Source organism: Uloborus diversus, chromosome 9 (genome assembly GCF_026930045.1).
Source record: "Uloborus diversus isolate 005 chromosome 9, Udiv.v.3.1, whole genome shotgun sequence".
Classification (NCBI taxonomy): Eukaryota; Metazoa; Arthropoda; class Arachnida; order Araneae; family Uloboridae; genus Uloborus; species Uloborus diversus.
The window spans coordinates 21,088,826-21,115,142 of record NC_072739.1 but is presented as its reverse complement, the minus strand read 5'-3'; the positions used below and the strand labels follow the sequence as shown (position 1 = coordinate 21,115,142).

Sequence of the window (26,317 nt, the reverse complement as noted above, 5' to 3'; positions counted from 1 at the left end):
GAAATAAATGAAAATATTCAGACAGAATTAAATCTAGTAAAAGTATGAGAATAGTAGCTTATGAGTACAACTTACGTTCATTTACTTTTATAAAAATGGAGATTGACTCCTGTAGTTGCAAAACGTCTGCTGTTACATAAAGTATTAAGAATTAAGATAAAAGTTTTCTCATACAAAATACTCGTATATTAATAAAAATTAATACTAAACTGATTAAAACAAGACTCGGATCGCTATCATCCTATTCCCTTCATTTATGGATTAAGATCATTCAACCACTACTGCCTTGCCACTTCAAGCTGTTGACAAAAACTAGCTGATATTAATTATCAATTATCCAAAAGGTCACAGAAGTGTTAGAAATGTCATTATCGTGCGTTGCCAAGAAGAAAAGTGTTCCATTTTCAATTAGAATTTACCTTGTAAGTGGCCTGTTGATAAACGAATGTGACACTTGTTATATTTCAGCTCTCCTCACTGCTAACATGAAATGACACACCGGAATGCATAGATAGTTATTCTCTTTTCAACGTTTTGAATAAATGAATGAATCTTTTAATGTCTAATGAACTTGGTGTATCCCTGGCAAGTATGAGGCAGGAATGCATGCCACTCAACAGAGATTTAACCCGATAAACACAGAAGGTATTATAAGCAAAAACTTTCGAAAAAAATCTTTTTAATAACTTCAGGTAGTAGTAAACGAAAAAAAATCATTTTTCCTGGAAATAGATGCCATCACAAGTTTCAGCAGTTTTTCACATTATGTATTATTATTTATTGACTCTACTTGGACAGCTCAAAAATCTTTGTTTAATAAATACAGGCTGTGAATACACTTCCACTACAAAAGTTCAACAAGGCTTAGACGTCTAAAAATAACCGAACCTTTTAGTGATAGAATAAAATTGGGGTTACAATACAATACATTATTTATTCAAAATAAGATCCATTTAACTCAGCATGCAACGTTTTGAACGGTCAACCAATTTATCCACAGATTTTTTAAATTCAGTTTTGGCAATGTTCTTTAGCACCTGGTGTCACGGCCAGGGTTGCCAGGCATCCTGGATTTCAAGGGACAGTCCCGTATTTTGAAAAATTGTCCCGCGTCCCGGGGAACTTCCATACGGGACGGTTAAAATCCCGTATTCTAGTTAATAACAATATTTTACCAAACGAGACATTATTTTAAGGAAAAAATGAAGTAAAACGAAAAATTCGAAATAAAGAGCAATAAGAAAATTGTGTGGCTGCAAACGTAAAAATTATTTTCGTTTTAATTTGGTTTTTGTTTAGGCGGCAGACCATAAGTATCTGATTGATTGCTTCCTCTTTGCTCATTGACTACATGGCCCTCAAGGGCTTTTGCACCATTAAAACTAAATGAACCAACCAATCTTGGAAATATATCCTGCCCATGCTTCGTCAATCGCAATGAAAACGATTTTAATACATGCTCTGATTGGCGATATTTTGAATTTTAATGCTTTGTAACGATTGAAGTTTTCAGATTTATCATAAAGAGGCGTTCTACGTCGGAAAGCACCATTTAAAAATGCACCATATCCAGTAACTGCCCCAAACCTCAAACATTCCCCCCCCCCCCTTTCACTCCTAGAAGCCCTTCCCTTAGTTACTGTTCTTGAATCTGGCAACCCTGGTCACGGCTGCTTGAATAGCTGGAATATCATCGGAACATGCTCCTTTAATTTCAGTTTTCAGTTTCTTGAACAGAAAGCAGTCACACGGTGAGAGATCAGGCGAACACGGAGGGATCGAGGAAGCAAATTTATTTTCTGTTTCCGAAACTGAAAAATGCAATGAAAGGAGCTTTTTACGATGATGTTTCAGCCATTCAAGCAGCCACGACACAGGTGCGAAAGAACATTCCCAAAACCGAATTTATAAATTGTGGTGAATAAATTGGCTGATCGTTCAAAACGTTGTATTGAAAGAATGAATCCAATTTTAAATAAATATTAGCTTCAGTAATTTATGTGAACATATAAAGCGCAATCTACATAAACTATTAATGGATAACCCAGAATTTGGAAGCATACTCCAATTTTTTTTACGCGGACAGTTAAAAGGTTATCAAATTTCATATTTTAGATTTTTTTCCCTACAATAGAAAATTAGAATACTCTTTAAAAGATCTCATTTGAATGTATGAACAAAACATCTAATTTCTTTTTTGACGACGTGCAGACATAAAACCAGACGCTATTGCCCTTGAAAAAGCACTTAGAACTCAACGAAATCATAAATTTCTGCACTCAACGTCAAGGATTTGCTGAAAACAATATAAACCAGACCGCTCATAAATTCTGCCGAAAAACTAGCCACCTGTAAGATGTAATAGAATGTTGCATACATTAACTAAAAACTGGAAGCCGCACTGAAATATGCATTGCATTTAATTTTATTAAGCATGTTTTAATTTTTTTACAGCATTTTCAATGAGCAATAATTGTATAATTAATGGATTTTTTCCTTTTTTTTACGCAGACGATTAAAAGTTTATTGGCTTTTGGAAGCGTTTTGGAAAAAATGACGTAAAATATATTGAGCAATAGATCAGCTCAGATTTTGGTAATTTATTGCTTCTAATATTTTAATCTTTTCGTAATGTATCATTCGGCCATCTGTTTAGTCTCGTTGGTTGTGAATATCTGCATTTTGTACCGTTTTTCGCTTTGCAAATAGATTCGGAGCTAATAAAATGGCTTGTTCGAAATGGTAAACATGCGTCAAAGTTAAAAGTTATTAATATATCCCTCCAGCTCTTTTCGGAGACTGTATTTCGAGATCTTTTTGCATTTGGAACAGCATTTTCTTCTAATTGGTAAGAATAAGTATCGATTTTATAATTTTATTAAAAAAAACGGTAAACTTTGTCTGTGACTTAACAATTGCCTACATTTCAAATGTATTTTTGAAGCTACAATTTCGAAAAATTTCCGAGAAAGAGTTCCGAACCCTATTTTCAAACATAACAGATAACATAAAGGCACATCTAATCAATTCCTAGCAGTTCATCAATTTGTTGTCAAGGATTTGCATTTCAAGGATTTTCCAATGTTTTGCTTATTGGGAGAAAGCGTTTATTAAGAAGAAATGATTCGTGTCTTTGATTTTTTTTTATCGCGCACAGATGTTTAGCATTTTTAAAAGGATAAATTAAAAAATCTAATTTTTCACAGAAGACATCTACTCAGCTTCTGTAAAATAAAAATATAAACAAAGCTCGAAACATCCCCACTTCAAAATGGCATGAAAGCGTTTGCGAAACGTTCACCTTAAACCATTCCTCAGAACCAAATAGTACTCAAGACTTCTAGTTAGGCTAAAATTAATTTACATTGTTCGCTTTCAAAAGAAGTGCGCGTTGAAGTGCTCGTTCGCAAAACGACAAGCCCGGAATTATTAATCACACGAGAGATTCGGTTTCACTCGTTCCTTTTTTCACCTATCGTCTGCGCAGCCGAAAGGGTTGCCAGATTTGCCATGTCAATTAATGGCAAGACACTGATGGTTTTTTCTTACATAGATTGGAAGGGGTTTTTACAGATATAGGTGCCTGGAATGCCTCGCAGAAAGCTGAACAAAATTTAACGTCTGCGGAGAGTTCGGATGCTAATGTTCATTTTTCTCTCGTCGTGTTAAATGGATGGGGGTATTATCGTCGAACTTCAGGATTTTCTTCTTGTTCCACGTGGCTCATATTTGTCAAGGAACATAGGTTTCTTGCCTGGCATTGATCATTTTCGATGTTGTCTAACGTTTCAATATTCAGACACTTACAAGTAGAATGAATGGAGAACAAAAAAAAAAGTAAACTCCGGATTATCGGCGGTCTGGGTCATTTCACATTTTTTTTAAACTTATGATTGTGTTGTTGTATGTTTTTAGATTTTGCATATATTTTTTATATTCAATGTTAGTAGGTGCAATGTAACAATGTTTTTAGTTCTAATTTAAATGTATGTGTGAGTGTTATTAATATTTTTTAGCAAATGAACGTTATACATTGAGTGTCGTTTTTTACCTATTATTCGGATTATCCGAGGTTGCCGTGCCACCATATTCCTCGGATAATCGAGAGTTTTCTGTATTTATTCATAAAAATGTGCCACATTAAGTACGTAGTGCGACACCTCTGGAAGTCCGTCATCGTCCAGTTTAAGGGAACGAGCCGCGGTAGAGCCCTACAACCTGTGGCGCACCGAATTGAAATTTTTGGGTGGGCGGAAATACTCAATTTGCCGAATGGAATTCCAAATTTCAGCGGATGAGGATATTTTTGCCGAAACGTCAGATAAAACGTCACCTGCCGACTAAAAGGAATTTTTGGGAGGCCACGGTGACCTCCCGTGATTTCCCATCGGAGCGCTCCTGTGTACAACTACTGAAATCGTCCTCTTTTGTACGTATTGTAAATAGCCCATTTCTTAAGAACATCAAATTAGTTCCAAGAGTTTCACTTCGGAAATTAATAGACACGCAATGAGAGAGCAAGTTTTTTGAGATGAGCAGGTTCGAGAAATGCGTATTGGACAGTAAAACGCAATTTTTTTTGAAAGACAAGTACTTATTTCTGGTGTTTTATCTATCCTTCGCACCCCTGATGTCACAAATGGTGGGACACCCCAATTTGCCAAACTCCCACACTCCTAATCCAAATTCAATAAAATTTTTACGACGAGTTAGCAAAAACCGAGCCACATTGCATCCGATTCCTGTGTGCCCACCCCTACACCCCTCCCTGAAAAGAGACGAATTCGTCTCTTGGGGTCAGGTTGTGGTTTTGGAATAGCAGAGCCACCTGCTTCTGCGACTCATTCTCGCATCTGTGCAATAATGGGTCGCGAAACCACATCAATGGACACGTGTGGCTACAAATGTGGCACAGAATCAGTCCATAAAAATTCAACTTTCCTGATGTGAATTGAATTTTCCCAAGGTGGGGGAACACTCGCTATTTTTTAATTTTTTAATTCATAACTGCTGAACTGCTTTGAATGTGATACAATGAGTAGTACACTTATAAAATATTCATTTAAGTATTCCAGGTTTTACACTAAGGCAGTGGTAACCAATCTACGGCCGGGGGCCACATCTGGCCAGAAGCACAAAAAAAATTTTTTGCATTTATTTCGGCGCAAATGCAGCTAGAATCAAGAAAAGGGAAATAAAAATAAGAAGAAATGTATGAATTTCGTAGCACGTTTCTCTTCGTTCATCAACAAAGACGTATTGCGCCATCTACAGGGCATCTGAGTAAGTAATGTCACATTAGAAAGGTATTGCCCATGTGTGACTTGCCTCTGTGTTTCCGAAATGTGAATGTATTCAATCGTTAAATATCAAAACATCTAATAGAAATATATATTCTCTACATCTAAAAAGTGGCGATTCATAAAACTTTTACTTTCTGTGTTGCGCTTTTCTTCAATGAGGATACAGGTTTTTTTTTTTGAAAAAACTAAGAAAACGTTTTTAAAAATACTATTTTCCTGTAAATTGCAGAAAGTTTGCTATTTTAACATCGTTTTTCCGATTTTTCAACAGAGGTGATTCAAGTTAATGTTACTGCAAGCTATAATTTAAATGTTTTAGAATTTTTTTTTAGAGCAGTGCCTTTCGCAAAACAATGGCGTACCCCCTCAAATACTAAGAACAAGCCTCCAAATTAAGAAGAAACATCCATAAGAACAGCCCCCAATAATGACACAATCTTGATAATTATGAATAATTTTTAATTAATTATTCGGTATTTCTTTTTCGCTTTGAAAACTGTAGATACTTATTTTGTATGAATTTAGAGATAAATCAGTCTTAATTGTTCATTAAAATGCAAAATGGTTTATCTTTTTTTCTTCAATCACTATTTAAAAACCAAATAATGACAATAAAATATTAATAATAATAATAATAATATGTATGTTTACATATTTAGAAACAAATCAGTCTTAATTGTTCATTAAAATGTAAAAGCTTCTATACCCAATTTCTACATTCTCTAACTGAAAACCAACAAAATAAATAAATAATCTATGTATGTATGTATCAATGTGCGTATTTAATCAAAAATAATTTTTATAGGTGCTCCATAACATGAGTAGTAATAGTTTTACTGCATTGTCAAAATTTTTCACAAAACTGCAAAGAAATAGATGTTTAAAGCAGTACCACATATGTAAAAACACAATTTTTCACAAACCGTAGGTCATTGTAAAGATATCGATGTTCTAAACGTGGTCGCTCCAAGGCAGAATACGTAGCTTATTCTTATTTATTGACACCGATTTGATTTGTGTGTGCGTGTTTACTAAAATTATATGTTAGTGGCAGCTGCATGCCCCCTTGAAAATAATTGTATGCCTCCCCTTGGAGCCCCCCCCCCCCCGCATATTGGAAACCACTGCTTTAGTAAAAGTTGAAGAAAAAAAGTTTGAATTTTGAGATCTTGAATTCAAATTATGTTTTTCCCAATCACGAATTAAGGTAGGACCCTACCCGTTGGATTCCTAGTTTCTACAAATGGTTTTTATTGCAACCATTATTTAAATTTAAGGTCAAAATTCAAATGAATGCCAGGGGCTGGAGCTGGATGTTTGTGTTCTGAATACTGTTTTCGCGTAAAAAATTGTGTAAAGTCGAGAAGGTTTATAAATAATTCGATTCCGCCTGCATTATAAACATAGAAAAAGTAAAAGCGGACGTCATTCAACAGTCAAGTGAAAACAATTTGCAATTCATGATTACTCAAAAAAGTCGCAAAAGGCAAAAAAAAAAATGTCTTTGTGGGATTCTTTTCTTTTTTAGGGTTGCTTTGTTCTTTGAGTTACACAAAACATTGTTAAAAGTCAGAACTTGATCCAAAGACGAGTGTCCCTTGGGATTCTGCTAACAGAAAGCTTCATTGAATGTGCTAACAATTTTGTTCTGATGCCAAACGTAACAAGAAAGTCGACAAACTAATAACATTTTCTCCAACCCTTGCTCTAATTCTTTTTACTTTTAACTTTTACGTCGAAGCTCATTTGCAACATTTAAATCCAACGTCGAAAACGAAGCAGAATTGTTATAGATGATGTCGGTAAAAAGGATTAGAGAAGATCACAATAACTCCAGTCGTCTGCGTTTGAAATGAAAGTTGTAGTTGCTAGTTTTAATCACTATATTTACCGCAGTGTCACGCGAACTGCCTTTTCTAAATCAAGCCAGACAAAGCAAAGGTTTTAAGTGTTTTTGGTATGATCCCATGAAATTGTTCATTTGTTAAAAAGTCTCCTAAAATAAATTTACACGAAACATTAAAGGTATTAGAACTAATGAAAAATGATTTTTTTTACAACTTGTTTTAGTTTGACAGCTATGCAATATGTATTACTTTTGAACTCAGATCCTTTTATGTTTTTAAAATACTCATTTAATTATGTTCAGAAATTAATTACAATAATATAATTATGTTTCATAATAAAAATTTTATTTCATGATTAAGAGATAATTTTGTTTAAAAATAAAAACTCTTTTGCAAGAAATTTGGAATTTTGACAGCTAAATTATCGTTTAGCATTTTTAACAAAAATTTTGGGTATCGTTATTTTTTAATTTTTTTGAAGGAGATTTTTCTTAAATCATTTTCGTAGCTGAAAGAGGATGTTAAATGTTTATATTTTGCTTATTTGTTTACAGTGGTCCTAAAATGAGCTTTTCAATTTTTAAATCGAATCATCTACGAAATATTGTTATAAATCATTTTCGTGCTTCTCTGATTTATGATTCAATAATTTCTTCTTACTTTTTATTCAACTCAACTAAAATAAAAAAGCCAAATGCCTCCTTCAACACTTAGCATTTCAGCTTTACCTGATCTAAAAGTTTTTAAAAAATGTAAAAAGAGAACCTACACATGCAGTTATTTGTGAAAATGTAAAATGGAAAATAAGGTAGGTTTTCAACAAAATGATAAAATATCGTTGTTAAAATAATTGAGGGGAAATAGCTCCGAGATCCACTAAAATCGACAACCTATGAGCTGTAACCCATAGATTTATTTTTAATGATGCAAAGTACATCAATTGTGAGTTACAAAAATTTAAGATTTTCAAAATTTTGTTTAAAAAAATCATTAAAATATCCAATATGGGGAAAATAGCACTGAGATCTATTAAGATCGACAACCTATGAGCAGCAACCCACTGACTGTTAGAAAAGTGCTCTTGCAGACCAATTAATGCCTGAACCTTACGTCGCGGTACTTCGGATGCGCAGCCTAGTGGGTAACTAGCGGCACTTCAAAGCTTTGAAATAGAAAATAAACTTCACCCCCCCCCCCCCAACAAAGAGAATATGGTTTAACTAGCCACGGATAACGAGATTGGAGCTGCACAGATTGTGCCCCTGAGATTGAGGGGGTGTGCGGCACGGAGTAATTGAGTCTCTTTGGGGGAGGGGGATAACGGGATGATAGCAGACCGGATGTGTAACTGTCAACCGCGAGCGGTGATCATAACACTCCCCCCCCCCCCCCGACTGAGGACGGAAGAATTACGAGCTTGGGAAAAAGTTTGGCCCCACTGTCGTTGCCCCTTTGCCCCTCGGTGGCACCTCGCTCGTACAGAATAATGATGGAACTGCAAAGAAAAAAAATATGTTGTATAGTAACTGCAACTGATGTTTATTTTTAATCGGATTTCTCCATTGAAATTTGATGCAATAGAGCGATTGTATCATAATTTATGAATCTTCTAGGGAGGCACAAATGGGAGGTCACTATGACCTCCCAAAAACTATCGGGGAAAACTTTATATGACATTTCGGAAAAAAATATCATCATTCGACAAAATTATCATTCGGCGAAATTTGGAGTTTCATTCGAAAAATTATCCTCATTCAGCAATATTTCGGCGAAATGAGAATTTTAGCTGTCCTAAAAATTTAATTTCGAGGTGCCCCTTATCTAGTTATTTTCCTCATCATGGGTGTCTAAATGATTTTTTTTTTTTTTTTTTTTGAAAACCAAAATTTCGGTAAATTCGCAACTCCAACGAACTATAGGGGGCACTGCAGTCACTGTCTAATGGCGGACGAAAAAACTAAAACGCATGTGGTAACGAAGAAAATGCTAATAAGTCTAGTAAATTTTGTTCGTATGCATGATTTTTTCGCTTTATTCTTTTTAAATTAATTTTCAAAGCCTTGTTGATATTCTGGCCCACGTAGAAAGAAATGAGAATTCAAGAAGCATTACTAAACGTTAGAAATTAATGCAAAATACGCAGTTCGTAGTTCTAAGCAGCCATTTCCACGATGTTGAATTCGATATTTATCAATTCTTGATAAAACTAAATAATAATTGTGGCCTGACAAGAATAACAATTAATGCTAGAAAATTTAATTATATGACATTACGAATTATTGTCAAAAGAAGATGATACTTCTTTGCCTTGCTTGGCTAGCGCTAATTGTTTTGCATTTGTAGCTGAGTTATTTTTCTCAAATTGCCGAATCGGTTCATTTTAAATTTTTCTGTTTGGTATGTTTCTAATTTCTGAGTTATGATTTAATTATGTCATGCTATACAAATCATCAACAAAATTCTCACGGATATATGGTGGTAGTTTTCTTTTCAATTGATCTACCATTATTTCTTTTTACTTATCGAATTCTGTAATCTTTCTACCATTTTATTCCACTCATCATAAAAAATAAAAATGGTTTAACTAACATGGGCGGAATCTCGCCAAGGATACTTAGCTCGCACAATACTAAAACTATAACCCTAAACAAATTTGGCGAAACCTTTCAGCTGAGAATAAAAGCAACAAAATAAATTCTTTCTCGGTTAAACATCTTCCATTTCGTTCTACGATAATATATTCAAGAAAAAATTTTGCATACTGTCTATTCCAACTAAATGCTGCTGTAAAATATGGTTTGTTAAATTAATTTAAGATTTAAAAAAAAAACCCATATTCTTACAAATTCACACAAAACAATAAAATTTTTTACCTGGTATAACGTTATCCAAGTTTGCTAATCCAGAGTTTTCTGGTGTTAACGCGCTTTCACCATTTCTCAATCAAATCACTTTTTAGATGGAAATAATGAAAACTAAAATTTTTTTGAGGAGCTGGAACACTTTCTGTTGCTTAAAGCAATCCAGACACATCGAATGCGTTAATAAATACTCAGAACAAGCTGCCTAGATTAAGTCAACAGACATACGTGGAACGCAATGTAACAATGTTTTAGTTTTTTCGGCAGTTTTGTAAATCACCGCAAGGTAGCGTATTCGAGCGCTGGAGTTGCGAATCGGGATAGATGCGTATTCACAATTCCAGAGCTTGAATGCGCCACCTTGCGGTGATTTTAAGAAACTACGGAAATAGGTAAAACATTCCATTCCACGTTTTACTAGCAGCAACTATTTAGCTGACAATAGTGCCCTCACTATTGTGAACAATCGGCAAAGTACGAAAATTAATTATTTTATATACATGCCGCTTGCAAAATTGCGAACAAACAACAATGGTATATGAAGAAAACTTGTTTCTACACTGTTTGATTTCGGCAACCCTAATTTCTCTTGTTTTCAGTCTTTTTCTTTTTAAAGTGGATTTTAAGACCAATCATGAGGTGGATTATGTTAGTTGTTCAGTCAAAAATACGGAAGTTTACTTTCACCAAATAAATTTGCTCGAGGTATAACTAAATATCTTTTTGTTTAGATTTCAATTTATCTTCGTTTTCTAACTTTAGATTAAATGTTTTGGTAGGTTATGGTAATTTTAAAGTACACTGATTTCCAATATTTGATAGATTTAAATTTTGAATTTTGTTGGTAAATAACCTTTAAAATTTTGCATTTGTTTACAAGCACTTACCTTGTTTTATATATTTTATTTGCAGTAACAACTAGACTCAAAACTAAGAACATTAAATTTTTAAATGATCTTTGGTACATTCCAAAATAAGAATCTAATCTAACTATTATTTCCATAAACACCTATTTCTATTTTCGTTCTAAAGTGAAATTTTCTTGATGAGAATCAGCCTTAAAAAATTTTAGCCATTATTTTTAAAAACGACTTTTGCTTGTTTAGTTAGATTATTTTTACTGCCATTAAATTATTTAGTTGTTATAGAACATAGAACCCCATTGTAATAAAACCTCATTCATAAAATCGCTATTCCTTTTGTTAAGCAGCGTTATAAACAGTATTTGTAACCGTGAAATGGCAACAAGTGGAGCTATTATCTTTTCGTTTTAAAAGGAGCGCAAATGCCCGCTCGAATTAAATTGAACTTAATGATACAATTATGCAAATTTATACCTTCTTTACAACTTTTTTTTCCTGAAGTCGAAGGTAGCAATGTTTTTACGGAAGTATTTCATTAGAAGTTTGAGTCTTTGCTTCTTTCCGAAACCATTTAACTTCACCTAAAAACAACATTACGTATGGTTATTTAATGATCAAGTGCTATGCGTGTTTTACGAGTGCTAAAGAATGAAGAACAATTTGCACGCTTCTTAAATACTGTAATTCAGACTTGCCCATGCAAGAAAATGTAACAAGTTTTTCGCCTAACAAAGGCGAAAATTGCCGATTTTGAGCGAATGCCAAATTGTTGCTGGCTGAGGTGACTGACTATTCAAAACGAGTTTTAGTTTGTTACTTTCAATGTATTTCGAGCATTAGTGACTTTAATGAAAAATGCCAAAGTTAAAGATCATACTAGGAAAAAGTCATAAGTTTCCAGAGCTATTATTGCTGCCTTTGGCAGCAATTGATTTGCTTTTGTTCGACTACCACCACAATGTTCAGGCCCAGGGCCGCCGAGAGCCAATGCAGGTCGTCAGGTCCTCTTACCCCTTAAAATTTGTCAAATTTATACTACTCCGATTCGGAGACGGGCTCCCTCAAATGACGGGCCCTTAGTTTCCGACAAGGCTGACATGGTCACTCATTGGTCCAGTGCTGGCACGAGACTAGGATTTCCAAAAGGGAGGTGTTCTAAAGAATTTTCCACACTCTAAAAACTACGATTTCAAAAGTGACGAAAAAGTACTCAAATTTGAACATATCGCAGAGTCAAAATGGCTCCGACTACGTAGTATTCAAATTTGAAACATTAAAATACTCATCAAATACTCCAATCCACATGTGGTCATTTTTGAGTATGTAATAATTTCAAAATTGAGTATTAATCGAGTTATGTACTCATTTTTGAGTGTCAAATAATTCAGTACACTATTTGAAAACATGGGTACTCATATTTGAAACAAAAGGTTTCAAGAAAATTTGAAAAAGTACATTCATGAATGTACTCATTTTTGAAAACTTCATTTTTCTCAGTGCGGCCCCGGCGACAAGGTCGAAAAAATTAATAAGTAAATAAAAAACATAACATCATACATAATTTCTTTTTAAGTATGATGAAACATATTAACTAACTTATTTCAGATTGATGACGAAAGTTTGCATCTATTTTATAGACCTTTTATTTAACGAAACTTTTTATTTTCTACACAGTTTAGTATTTTGTAAGACGTGAAAAAAAAGTGCACAAATAGTTTTTTATATCATGCATTAAGGTTTATTCAGCAAAATCAAACTCAATGAACTAAAAAAGATTTATTGTATTCATAAATGATATGCCTGCATGTTGAATGTATAACTTTCTCCCCAGCAAAAAGGTGAAAGGGCGGGCCTCTTCTAACCCTTTCCAAACCCTCTGGCCAATTTCTTGATGATTAAAAGTACGTGGACTTCAGAAAACTGAAGCTTAAGTCGCGTGGCAGAATCGTGAGACCTTTCTACGTTGTTTAAATTGTTTTGAAAAGGAAAAAGCGTCTTGTATTGTTTTCACACGTTGACATCAGGGTTAACCGAGCCTGGTCCACCCTTACTGCATCATATATTCCGATGCATATGAATCGTTTGCTCCAAGATTGTGCATCCGTCTCTGCTTTTGTATGAGTTAGACAAGTTTAGTAAATGAAGTTCCTTTGTCTTCGCCACATGGTTAAAGTGTATCCGGCTTTGCTGAAATGGAGTCGAATTTCGATTCAGATCATGAAATTTTACGTCTGCTGTTGCTAGTAAAATGAAGATGCTTATTTCCATGTCTGAAAAAAGTGCACTACAGAAACGAATTCTATAAAATTCTATCACAGAATGAAAAAGAATGGATTTTTAAAAAGTACAAGTGCTCTTTAGAAAGTGTGAGCAATGGTACCCCGTTCCTGAAATGAGAAATGATGATTTTAAATTCTCTCAAAAGAATGAGAATTTTAGATGCTAAAGCGAATTTTCTGGTGAAGAAAATTTTCTGCGGAAGTTAATTCGGGTTTTAATAATTGAGGAAAGCTCGGGATAATTGACTTGTGACCAGGGTCTGAATACCAAATAAGCCAACCCACAAAATGACAAAAAGTGTAAGAAAAAGATGGAAAAATTACGATTTTATCCTTTATTTGTTTCTTTTTTTTTTCCCCCAACTGTCAGCTTAAGGTGTCAATTGCTCAGAACACCAGCAAATATTTTGAACGATTGGTTGAGAACCGCTAAACCTTTGATATCGTCTTTGCCCTGTGAAGATTTGTGTTTGTAAGGTACAGGTTCCCCCGAAATAGCGAAAGTCCGAGGGCCCACCAATATCTTAATCGGGCCCATCTCGTGACTAGAAATCCAAATCCAAGCAAGACGCAGTCATTATGTCGTCTCCATTGATGCGACAGTTTGATCTGAGAGTGGTGAAAGACGAGAACTCCGTTATTTTTTACTCCCGCCATTCATGACAATTAAATGCTAAAAAAAAGCCCTTCAATGAAACTGTATTCGCAATTCATTCACTGATTAAAAAAGAATTCGTCACCGTAACTGTCTCCGAAATGACCTCAATGCGGCCCAGATGTAGATTTTAGTCAAATAATCCACCGACATCCAATCACACCCGGCTTTGTGAAAGACATTCCCCCCCCTTTTTTTAATGTGAAATTTAACAACCCATTAATATCAGCATTTCTTTCCTCGAATGATGGGGAGTGGGAGTTATTATTGCTTTCTGATACGTAAAAAAAATAACACGCCTTGTCCGTTTTGATGTCTCTTCTTGGAAAACCTATCCCCGCTGCACAGTTCTAAACTTAGAGAGAAAATAATAAAGATCTGGTCCTCTCTAAAATCGTCTGCACACAAAGCCGAACTCTGTCCGATATCGGAAACCGGGGGTCACGGGGTCGACCCATCCTCTGGCAGTGGTGGCACAAAGGATTGCATTGTCCTCTGGCATTTTCTGTTCATTTCGCAACTAGCGCGCTGCTGACAGAATTACGATGGCGGTGTGACGTCACGAACAATGATTGACTAAAAACAGCTAGCTGCATACCACATGATAATAAAAAAGGCTTTTTCTGACACTACTGTCTTAGGAGGTTTTTAGCACTTGCTCGTTGTTAATCCTTTTGCAAGAGTCTCTCATTGAAGCGGAAGCCATTTTGAGATTCTTTTCATTGCCTTACGAGAGGTTATCGTTAATGGTGGAATTCTGAGTGAAGAATCTTGAAAAGCAAGAGAGGTTCAGCAATCATTGGATGCAGTGCAATTTTAGCATAATATCAGTAATTTTACTGATAAAAAAGGTAATGAACAGATAATAGTAGCACTATAGAACTACTCAAATGCATTGCACGTGGACTTACTTACCATGGTAACGTAATCTTGCACATGATTACCTCAAGAGGTAATCGTTAGTGAAAGAATTTTGAGTGAAGAATCCTGAAAAGCAAAAGAGAGGCAACAATCATTAGAGGCAGTGCAAATTTAGCATTAACTTTACTGATTAAAAAGGTTATAAACAAACTGCTTTAACACACACGGAATTACTTACCTTGGTAACGCAATCTTGCGCATGGTTAACTCAAGAGTTTATCGTTAATGGAGAAATACTGGGGGTTGGGGGAAGAATTTTGAAATGCAAAAATTCAACTATCGTTAGAGATTATAATTTTTCTGCATATCGGTCACTTTATATTGATAAAAAATGTACTGAGCAAATCTAAATAACGTCATAGAACTGCGATAATATGATACCCATAGACATACCTTGATAACTTGATTGTGATTCGTTAATGGATGAATTTTGGGTGAAGAATCATGAAAAGCAAAAGAGGTAAAACAATCGTTGGACACAGTATGATTTCTATATGATAATTAGCTACTTTACTAATTAAAACGTCAGTGAATAATTCTAAATAACACAAAAGAGATACCATACACATTGATAAACCACGATAACTTGCAAATGATTACAAGTACTTATTACGCATAAGCAAATCCAACAATATTTATCTCAAATGTTTATGAAAACTTGTCTAAAAGGGGTCTTTAAATCATCAGAACCACTTACCTTCTTCAGTGCAGTGGAAATGAATCTAAAGGGAAAAAATATATTCGTGCTTATAAGTAATTTATCTCTGAAGCTCCTTGCATACAATCTTAATATTCTAGGTAAAACTAAAGGTAAGCAATGTGTAAAACATTGTGAATAAGATGTTTCTTAATATCAGTAACAGCATACGACATCTTTTAGTGCACCACTTACACTTTCTAATTCTATTGTTAATTTCTAAACTTGAAATTTGATTAACGAATTTAGATTGAAAAATTTTAATTTTGAATTTATGCTATCCACAGATTGTGCGAAGAATACAAAGAGGAAATACATGTTCTCAAGTCAGAATAAAACCTTTTTCTAGTGCGAGTCAAAATATATTTACCACTCTTAAATTGAAAGTGATTCGCCTAATTCAGTTGATGGTAGTCGTCTTCCAGAGTGACACATATTACTATAGAAGATGATTCTTAAAAAGTAACCAACGAAAATTTGACAATTGTTTTGTGCGTTCATGGCAATAGTTTCAGTTCCATCAGCAAGGCCAGTACTAAAAAAACAGAGCATTGAGATATCTGCAAGACGAAAAAGTAAGAGTGGGGCAATGGCAACAAGATTTAGTTTTCTTTCCATTTTAAGCATCTCGCTTCTGTAGAACACCTAGTTAAAAGCCACCGCCTTTTGTTCGCAGTTGTTCCTGCTCCACGCGTTCGAAGTGCCTCTGCGACAAGCGTTCCTTTGTGTCCCTAATTTATTGTTCTGTCGGGAAGTGATCAGTCTTTACCTCAGTCGGGAGAATGGCTGGCACTTCCTCGCCGCGTTGCCATTCGCGAAAATTATTAATTGATGTCGTTATCTGTTGCCACGAAAATCGGAAAATAGTCCGCTCGGAATCGATTACAGCAGCAAGTGCATGTTCCCGTTGGTGGAGTATGTGTATAATGTGGAGCTATTTCATCACATACCTAGATTGATAAGATGGTCAGTTGTGCCTCCAGCGTGAACAACAGGAAAAGCCAATGACAAAAATTTAAAACTTTCCCATTTCGTTTTCTGTTCTGTAGCTATTATAGAGTATCCGTTATTCCTTCATACATAGATTTCTTCATGTATTTATTTATTAAATACATACATTCTTCTTAGTTGAATAAAATCTGAAAAAAAAAAGAGAGAAACTTACTAATTTGCTAAATATATCAAAAAATTGAAATTTATTCACGCTAAACAAGAACGTTATTTATGGTCAATGTCAATTTGAAAATCGTAGAGCTTCGAATAAGAAGCTCTTATTACAATCAAAACAAGCCAATCTAAATTAACTAACATCTTGCACTTTAAAATTTTCACATGCTGTATAAATTTGTTCTGTAATACATGAGATACTGTATCAAACTATTTCAAAAAATAGGAATTTGTAACAAGGCACCTATTTTGTGAAAATTAGAAACTGTTCTTTTTACCAATGAAAACGAAATAGGTTTGAATTCCACTTCTGGTTTTCAGAAAACTATCTCTTGAAAAGTAAGTTTGTCTAAGAAATTACATCTTTGATAAAACCATTTCATGTTGAAGACCGCAGTAATTTTATTTAAAGTGGAGGTATTTTTCCACTTAGGAAACAAGTGTATTAAATGATAGATGAACTTACTGGTAATTGAAAACGAAACAATTTTATCTGTAGTAAATGAGGTGGTTGCTAAAACCATCTGATGAAATATTTATTTGTAAGACTTCAGAAGTTTTATAAAATAAGAAATAATCTTTTACTTTGCTAACAATTGCATCAAACGGAGGAAAAACGTATTGAGATCGAAAACGAAACAAGACAGAACACAACTTTTTTCCGGTATCTAATGAACTGGCTACTTTTCCTCATATCATTTTTCTAGGTTTCAAAAGAAGCAAAATTTTCTCATTTTATTGTTATTTTTTAAAAATGAATTTACTGGTATTCTACTGTGAACTCGAGACACCACTTTTCTGCAATTGAACTAAAAGGAGGACGACATTTATGCGAAAGTAAGAATCCAAGCAGATGGCCACTTCCAAACAATGGCCATATAACGATGGCAACTGCACTCGAATTCATCGAAAGCGTTCGAAAGCCATAAACAACCCCGCGAATAGTGGTAATTAGATTCTCCTGGTACTCTACAAAACGAACCCGGCGGATATTATTTCCCGCCAAAAGGTCGAAAGGTTGCTCGCAAAAAAGCTCTAGTGCCTGAGAATCATTGTTTACACTGGGACCGATGACAGACAAAGAGCATGCAGTGGTTGAGATAAAGAATTTCATCCATATGGGGGAGAGAGGGGGGGGAGATTAAGAATTTATATTCTTGTGATAATGACTCTGGAAGAGATGTAGTTATTATGAACTTATCTCTTACGCGGGACTCCCACTCGTTGCCATTTTTTTTTTTTTTTTTGGTATCAAGCTCTTTTGTTTCTTAATTTATTTTTATAAAGATTTTCTGGAAATGTTTCTGGGAAGATGATATCTTCTTATCGTCTTCCTTGGTGGACCCTGTTGATATGTGTGTAATTATGTTGTTGGAGCAACAAAGAAATGCGATAAGTGGATTTCGAATGTAAGAAAAAAAGTTGCAGTTACTTTCTTTTTTTTCCTCTGTCATTCTATGGGACGTCTCGAATACCGGAACACGCTAATTATAACTGTTGATTTATTAATGCTCATCTTCGGAGAACTAGCATTTGTGTTCCATTAAAATTCTGCATTTGCTCAGCTCTTCGAATCTGTAACAAGGAAGCATTTTGAAATCACGTGTTTATTGATAACTTTTTGGACATGGATAGAAACTAAAAGATATTGACAGAAAACTGATGTTTTAAAAAGGAACTCTGCAAATCAAGTATCTCTCTTGCCTTTTTAGGTGAATGTTAGGTTCATAAGCAGTCCTATGTGTTGACTTTAAAGGCTGTAGACAATCAGTGTCAGATCGTATCAATGGCTTTATTACTGGTGATAATTGTTCTCTTTTGCACACGATCATCGGAACACTCAAAACTCTCTGAACGAAACATACTCATAGCTGCTTTCTATGTCTACTTTAATCAGGGTAACATTTACATGCAAAGCTTTTCTACAGTCATATAATTGCGTGTGAGTTTTTCCCCTCTCTGAAGCTATCTGTTGGTTCTCTCTTTCTCACATCCAACACCAGATAGATGTCTTTTGTCAAAGCGGTGAAGATTGCAGATATCTATTGCGGTGATCCTGGTACTAAGACCATTACCACGACATCGGATCTTAGTCTTCTCTCATTTGTACACCGCAAAAGAAAGTTTGATGGCTTTAATCAATAAATACTTTATTCACAATGCGGAAAACTGACAATAAGTGAAGCAGCGAAATTTGTATTCATCATGTAAGCTTGATTATACCACTCAAGGCCCAACCACAACCACCCGATTTTTTGTGGTTCGCGATCCGAAAGTTCCAGGGTATTCAATCTTTCGTGAGTTCCACTATTCATACTTGGAATTCTTATAACGATTGAAACAGTAGAGCAACTTTTGCTTCTTATTTTTCTCAATCAATTTTTAGGAGAAATACAGATAAACTACTGATAAAGCACTATCTTTTTTCTTCTCGAAGAAAAGAAAAATAAAGAGTTTTAATTATGGTATTTTACTTTGCCAATTTTCTGGATTTTGGTTTCTGGTCCCAATCATCCCTATGTGATTCTTTAGAAGGCTATTTTCTTGCCAATTCAAGTGCAGGAAACAACATTTTAACGAAATTTGTTCAAGACTTTTATCCGAGGGCGAATCAAGATATTATTTAAAATGGAGGCGATTAATTTTTAGTACTTATTGCCGTTTACAAAATATCCAGAATTCCAATACTAAAGCTCCGAACTCTTCACCTTCTCCTAGTGTAAATCCAGACGGCTTGCAACCTTTAGGACATCAATTCCGAAACTTTTTTTGGCAAATGTCCCAAACCTTCCACTTTCCAACACAATCAAAGATCATATAAAATTGCATTTTCGATAATTTAATAGCGAAAATCTGCGGATGGAAAGTTCCTTTATTCGTTCCTGGAGGAGAGTTCCTCTTCCTCAAGGAGGGGATCGCTCCCACCGCCGCTCCCTTGCATCCAGAGCTGCGGAGTGAGTCAAAGGAAAAACGACCGACTCAGGCTCCTGGAATTTTAGAACCTTCGACCCTGTTTCTGACTCCTTTGCCCCAAAATTAGTTCGCGACTCTTGGAACTTTAAACCTTCGACTCCCGACTCCGACTCCTTCACCCCAAAATCAGTCCAATTCCGACTCCACAGACCTGCTTGTATCCACTCTTGCTTTCATCATGTCAACCCCTTCCCCACCCAAATTTTCCAACGTTTGATTACTCATCTTTTGAAGTTCCAAAAAGCCCAACACCTCTTCCTTTAACGGGATCTGATTTCGAATGCTGGCGAAGATATTTTTACGCACTTCGGGGTCTGCTGGATCGCAGTCTCGCAACACACGCAGGGCTTACATGTGTATGGAAAAACATGTCCACAAATCTTCTCCCAGAGCCATAAACAAAACAAGGGAGGACGAGTAAAAGCGTTTGTCCGCGCGAACAAAAACGGCGAGGAGCGTGGGTGTCTGTGTTGTCTCGGCCCGGGCTGGAACTGCTCTTTCCCAAGGAAGTGAGTTCCTCGCCTACTACATCATCCCCTCTCTCCCCTAGCTGGTGGTGACAACAAAGGAAGACATCCATTGTGGCGCTGCACCTGTTGATGGGGAGGAGGATTCGTGGCACCTCAGACGATCCCGGGATCTTCTTCATCGGAAGAGGTTTCTCTCCTCCCTGTCTTGATGGAGATGTACAGTGATCTATTCTCCCAAAAAGGAGTCTTTTGCACAACTAGCGATCGCAATACCGAATACCGGTATTTCGAGCTAATACTTTGCAGTTTCGTAACACCGGTATTGACTGGTGTAAAATACCGGTGTTTTCAGTATTAGCTGCAATGACACAAACATTTTTAAATTAGAGAGTTTTTAATTTAACTCATGGGATACCTACTGCTACTTTGACTCTAGAACTCGGGTGGATATCTACCCCAGGTAAACTGGGTATTCAGCACTATGTATCGATTCATTTGTGTGTTTTCTCTTTCTTGGTGCAACAATAAATATTATCACACCTTAAATTCGAAAGAATCTTTAAAGCAATAATCGTAAAAGTTCATGTTATTTGCAATCCACTTAAGCCAGGACCCTTCTTCGGTCATCATATTATAACAACCAAGGGAAAAAAATCAAATAAATGATTAAAGAATAACTTTCAAGATATTTTTAACTCACAAGTCGAGGGGGGGGGGATTAAGCGAAAAATAATTTCCTTTTTCGACGGGCCACTACAGTTATAAAGCAATCGGCATCAGAAGGTCGAAATTTTAAGCATTTTGTTCCCCCGAATTGGTCAAACAGGCTGACTCAAATAATATACTGCACGAGAAGTATAAAAATATAATAGACAGAATACATTAACTAGATTTAAAAAAAAATTATAATACATTTAATTCCCAGGAAAATAATATTTTATATATATAAAATATTTTATATATATAAAATATTATTTCTTTACATAATATTTTCTTTTAGTTGACAGCATACTGGGAACTCAAGATTTTTTTCACGAAACAAACAATGAAATTTATTCATTCGCAATTCATATTTCAATGACCAATTAAAGTTGTCTTTTAGCTCATAGTTGACTTATTTTTCAGGCGGAGCAACATTGTGAGAGAAACGCCATTGTACAGAAAGAACGACAAGAATTAATCGAAAGGCAGCAACAGCAACTATTTCAGCAGCAACAACAAATTCAAGAGCTTCAAGTAAGTTTAGATATATATTCAGTCAAGAACTCAGTATAAGGTCATCCTGTCAGGCTTTGCGAAATTGACCTTATAAGCGGGTTCCTTTACATCAGATTCATACGCATTTTTCAATAAATAAGCGGGTATAGTTGTGTAATTCTTAGTAAAATTTAATGCTTTGGAAAATATCGGCGTGTTGAGTTATAATGTTTTCTGTTGAGGTTTTTTTTTTTTATAGCAATCACATTGCTTATTGTTCTCACTTGACTATTTTGAATTCCTATGATTTTATTCCCCCCCCCCCCCCGCTTTCCTCTGCAGCACCACCGTCGACCGGCCTCACGATGCTGCTCTTCTAGCGAGCTGTCTCTAGGTTGTGTCCATATCCTACACACACGCGCATACATACACACACCTATAAACTCACACATACCTACCTACACAAACATACATATACACAGACACATACACACGCACTCATGCCTGCACACAGACACAAACACACATGCTTACATACACACATACTTGTGATTGCGAAAAACATAATTTGAATTTTAGATGCCAAAATTCTAATTAATTTTTTTTTATTATTTTTTTTAAACAAGTAAAAAAATGTAGTTAAAGGTTTTTTAAAAACTTCTCAAAAAATTTCGGCAATGTGAAAAGACTGATAAAGCCACCTCTCGGTAAAAAATTGTTACATAGGTTTTGACTATCCTCTGATTCCTGATAGACCTGTGATCGCAGCTTTTGTATCGATGAAAGATTTCCTTGTTACCCTAAAACATACGCAAACGAAAAACTTTGAAAGATATTTACTCAATAATTTCGTTCTATCTCACTCCAATTTCTGCATGAAAGAAAACATTTACTACTTACGTTAACCAGAAAGATCAACAGTAGTTTTATATGTTTGAGATCTCGATTTCTTTATTTTACGTTTATCTTACGACAGAACTCAGGGACACCTCGAACTTAAATTCTTTGGAGGGAGGAAATTCTCAATTCGCCAAATATAACTCCAAATTTTTCCGTATGATAAAATACGGGTTGCACACGTAGGTACATCTAATATGAAAAGGAACGTTCAACCATTGAAAATTACAATTTTGCCAAATCGTCGGACAAAATTTCCCGAATAAAGACATTTTAAAAGGATGTAGTGACCTCCAGTTGGGGAGCTTCTGGTGACGCCCCTCCCCCTGAAACTATGAGTAGTGCGAACACCCTTAGTGCCCTGAAAAGAAGAAGGATACGTGAACAGCGAAATGACAAAAGCCCGCAAAGTGTTGAATTGTCGTATAAATGAATGTAGATTCGACGTGACAAAAATGTTGAATAAACTAAGTACGGATACTGAGTCGATGCATCAACGAATGTTAAACGGTGGCATAAGAGATGGTGGTTAATTACATGTACATTGTTAATAATTATACGTAAGGATGTTAAAGATGTGTGTGAATGAATATTAAACTTCTCATTCTGAGAAATCAACATAGTATTCAAATGAACTTAAACGTTGTTTCACCACGTAAATTTGTTAGGTATTTGGTTGTAATTCCATTCATTTTCTTTCCTTTTACGCGTTAATTAGTACTGCAAATTAAGCTCTTTTTCTTTTTCTTCCAGTGTCAGATCAATGGGCATCCTATGGCGAAGGGCGTCTTCCAACCCCTATTTGATGCGCCCCATCCAGCTCTGAGCCCGCCCTCTTCTACAGCCGGACCCCTCAGACCACAGCCCACATCTGCACCCTCGAGGAGAACACCCGACAACTCGCCGACAATGGTAAATGAAGTATTACATAATATAAAATTACAAATGTTTAGAAATATTTGCTAAAATTAAATAGTTCAAGTTTGTTTCTTAGTATGTTGCTTCATAGAATTTTGCTTGATGGTTGAAAGCAGATGAATTATAGTCATCTGCTATAATGATAGTCATTCGCTATATAAATGCTATAGTCATCCGCTATATTTGTCGTTTATTTAGTAATGAGATTTTATTTTTGCACAAAGCCATAAGCAAAAGCAAAATTTTCAATATTGGTTTCTCCTCCGTCTCTCGCTTATTTTTCCCTGGTAAAGAGTGGGAAAACTCTTATTTAAACTTAGAGTAAAAAGAATAGTCAATCTCTGCCAACTGTACTTTATTTATTGAAAACTAATTTCCACCAAGTTCCCATTAAAAAAAAAAAATGTCGTTAAAAACACGGCAATGTCTGATTTTAAGTTGGACTGGTTTGAAATTAAATCTTTCGAGTGGATAGAAAAGAAAATAAGTAAAAGAGAAAAGAATGCTTTGTTCTAAATTTTTAACGTCTGTTGAAGTGCTAATAAATATCGTTCCATTTCCACAGCGGTCCCTAAAAACGAAAGTAAATATCAGTGAGTAATCTATCTGAAGCACATTACCCACCCCGCTCCAATTAAATTTACTTGCATCCTTTCCGACTAAGTGCTAATGGTAAAAAATGATTGTTGTTCGAAGGCGATATACGTGAAATACAATCTGCCATTATCTCTGCCGAAACTCTAACCGAAGTGTTTCCAGAGCAAACAAATAAAGAAGAAAAAAAACCAGAAGAAGATCGTCGGAACAAAGATATATAACTATAACGTTTTGCCGAGAAAAAACCGAAACCCTTTTCACAGAATCCCGCCATTTAAACTCTTTTACTACGGAAAACAAAAGATGGCGGACTGATTCATAACGGTAGAGCAACCATGGAACGCGCAAATGGTTGGAATTATTGCCTTACCTGCCACTAGCAGTTGGGGCCTTTATTTAATTGGCCTCAAAGGCCCCGGGGCATTAATGAGTCGGGCTTTATGGCCGCGTTCCCGTATTGTTCGAAGCCCATTAAAATTTCATGCAGGTAATGCTAATAATCGTCCCTCACTTAAGTGTTCCATGCCGTGAATATTTCATACACGGTCGCCCACAATTCTTCACTTAACTTCTTAATTCGACATCAATGACTGAAATCGTGGCAGTAGTGATTCACTTTTACTACTTTGGTAAGCAATATCTTACTAATAAAGGGGGGATTCTGTTTGCTTTCCGGTTCGAAACTCGGTGCCATTTTCTTTGTCGATGTTATTTAAACTGAGGGCTTTTGCATAAAATATGACGAGATCTTTTAAAATTCAGCTCTCTTCTTCGTACGGAGTTAATTCTTAGCGGATTTACGGGATTTTTCTGGGCTTTCTAAAGTTTTAAAATGCATTCAGGGCGATATTACTTTCTATACGTAACTGCGGGGGGGGGGGGGGAGACGATAGTTCGGGTACCACGCTGCTAATAATTGTTTTGAAAATAATGGGAAAATCTTCCTCAGTTGTATAGTTACTTGATATCATGGGGTTCAATAGCAGTACCATCTTCAATATTTTGTGAACAAAGATTTGTCCAAGATTTTCCACAAGGACCAATATTTGTGATTTATAAAATGGGAAAATTTGTGGAAGTATTAAATAGCTATCCAATAACTACAACGAATTCATCGCGCGGCTAGTTTTTTTTTTCTTTCTTTTTTTTTCTTTTCAGGTGAAATATTGTGGTTTAACTGCTAGAATAGTCACAGATTTCTAGACAGTTGAAGATTTCTGGTACGTTTTCTATCACGAGAGTGCACGCTAGTTCGACAAAAAAGGAAAGTAGAGTCCGACCCAACGTTCAGTCCGACGCGTGGTCAGACGGTAATGCGTTCGACTCGGAACCTGAAGTTCCCGGTTTCGAATCCGGTCGTTGTTGTACATGAGGAGGTGATGCAATTGTTATGCAATATTGCTTAACCTTCGACAAGTTTCTGCTGGGATTTTTCTAGAATTTTGTTATTACGTAAAGCAAAATAGGCGTCAGGCGCACTTAAAAAAGTACCACAGGAAGATAAATGCGGTGTTTTGCCCCAAAGTCACACCTTACGAAGCATAGCCTCTCAATGACAGGTTTATAGTATTTTCAAACGTTTGATACCTTTATATCATGTATACCATTCTTTGTTCTGTTGTCCGTGTTAGTTTTTCTTTTCTACTAGTAAATCCCGATGAACATTTTTCTATTCGTCGTTGGTAGTCTTTACTGGTATCAATTAGTCATTTTAACTCCCGATTTAAGGCTAAACAGTGCAAAAGAAATACTTCTTAACCTCATAAACTTTTCAATATATGCGAGCAGGATGAAAATAGAACGAATATAAATTGAATTTAAGTCTGAATTTCTGTAAAAAATAAATTTCCCTAAAAATATGTATTACATACACGAACTTATGTACACATCGAGACAGTTTTTCTTTTTATTTTCTTACAGCAACTATCCTGAAGGAAAAAAGGGAGCAGCAAAACTTTTTTGAATTTTCTTTAAGTGCTGATCTTTTGGAATTAAACGCCAGTAAAGAAAGCTTATAAATTTCTCATATTTAGGGTCCTTTTACACAATTTCCTTCGGAAGTGTACAAATTGCATGTTGTTCTGCCTTAGCCCTGGCTTAGGGGAGGTAACTTACTACTAAATCCTCTCAGTTTTGAGTATGAGTAAACGAAAAAAAATGACGAAAATATTAATTAGCGTGAAACTACATAAGAAAATAATTTTTTTAATGAGCTTTGGTCCTTATTGAGGAAAACAGATTCTTTATCTCGAAATGAAAGAGAATAATTTAAAAAAAAAAGAAAAAACATTGAAAGCACGTTTTTACCTTTGATTCGTCAAAAAAAAAAAAAAAAGGAAATTTGAAAATTTAAATGCATCGTTTCAGAGGGGGGAAAAGATTTCCTTTTGAATTTTTTTTTTTTTTTTTATAGTGTGTATTTCCTACATGTTTTGTTCTAAACAACTCTTTGATGAAGCATTCTTCCTATTCTAATTTCGCAAGGCGGATGTAATCCCGCTAAAGAGTTCATGGTTCTCTTCGATTTTTTGAATGATTAAAGTTAAGATTGGACTCATTCAAGTTCATCCCTAATTCGACAGTCTAACCGAACTCGACCAAACACTCGACAAATTCAAATTCTTCGGCAAACCTCCACTTTGCGTAAATGGCACTTTAGAGCGTTCTGTATC

At 35.3% G+C, this 26,317-nt stretch overlaps 1 protein-coding gene across 1 annotated transcript in view; it reads left to right on the top strand.

The window, feature by feature from the left end:
- The window catches only part of LOC129229344 (transcription factor SOX-13-like), a 145,188-nt gene that overhangs the window by 99,585 nt on the left and 19,286 nt on the right, over positions 1 to 26,317 (top strand). The window contains 2 exon segments of the mRNA XM_054863634.1: positions 21,162 to 21,272; positions 22,884 to 23,042. Coding sequence (XP_054719609.1) covers positions 21,162 to 21,272; positions 22,884 to 23,042 — 270 coding nt within the window.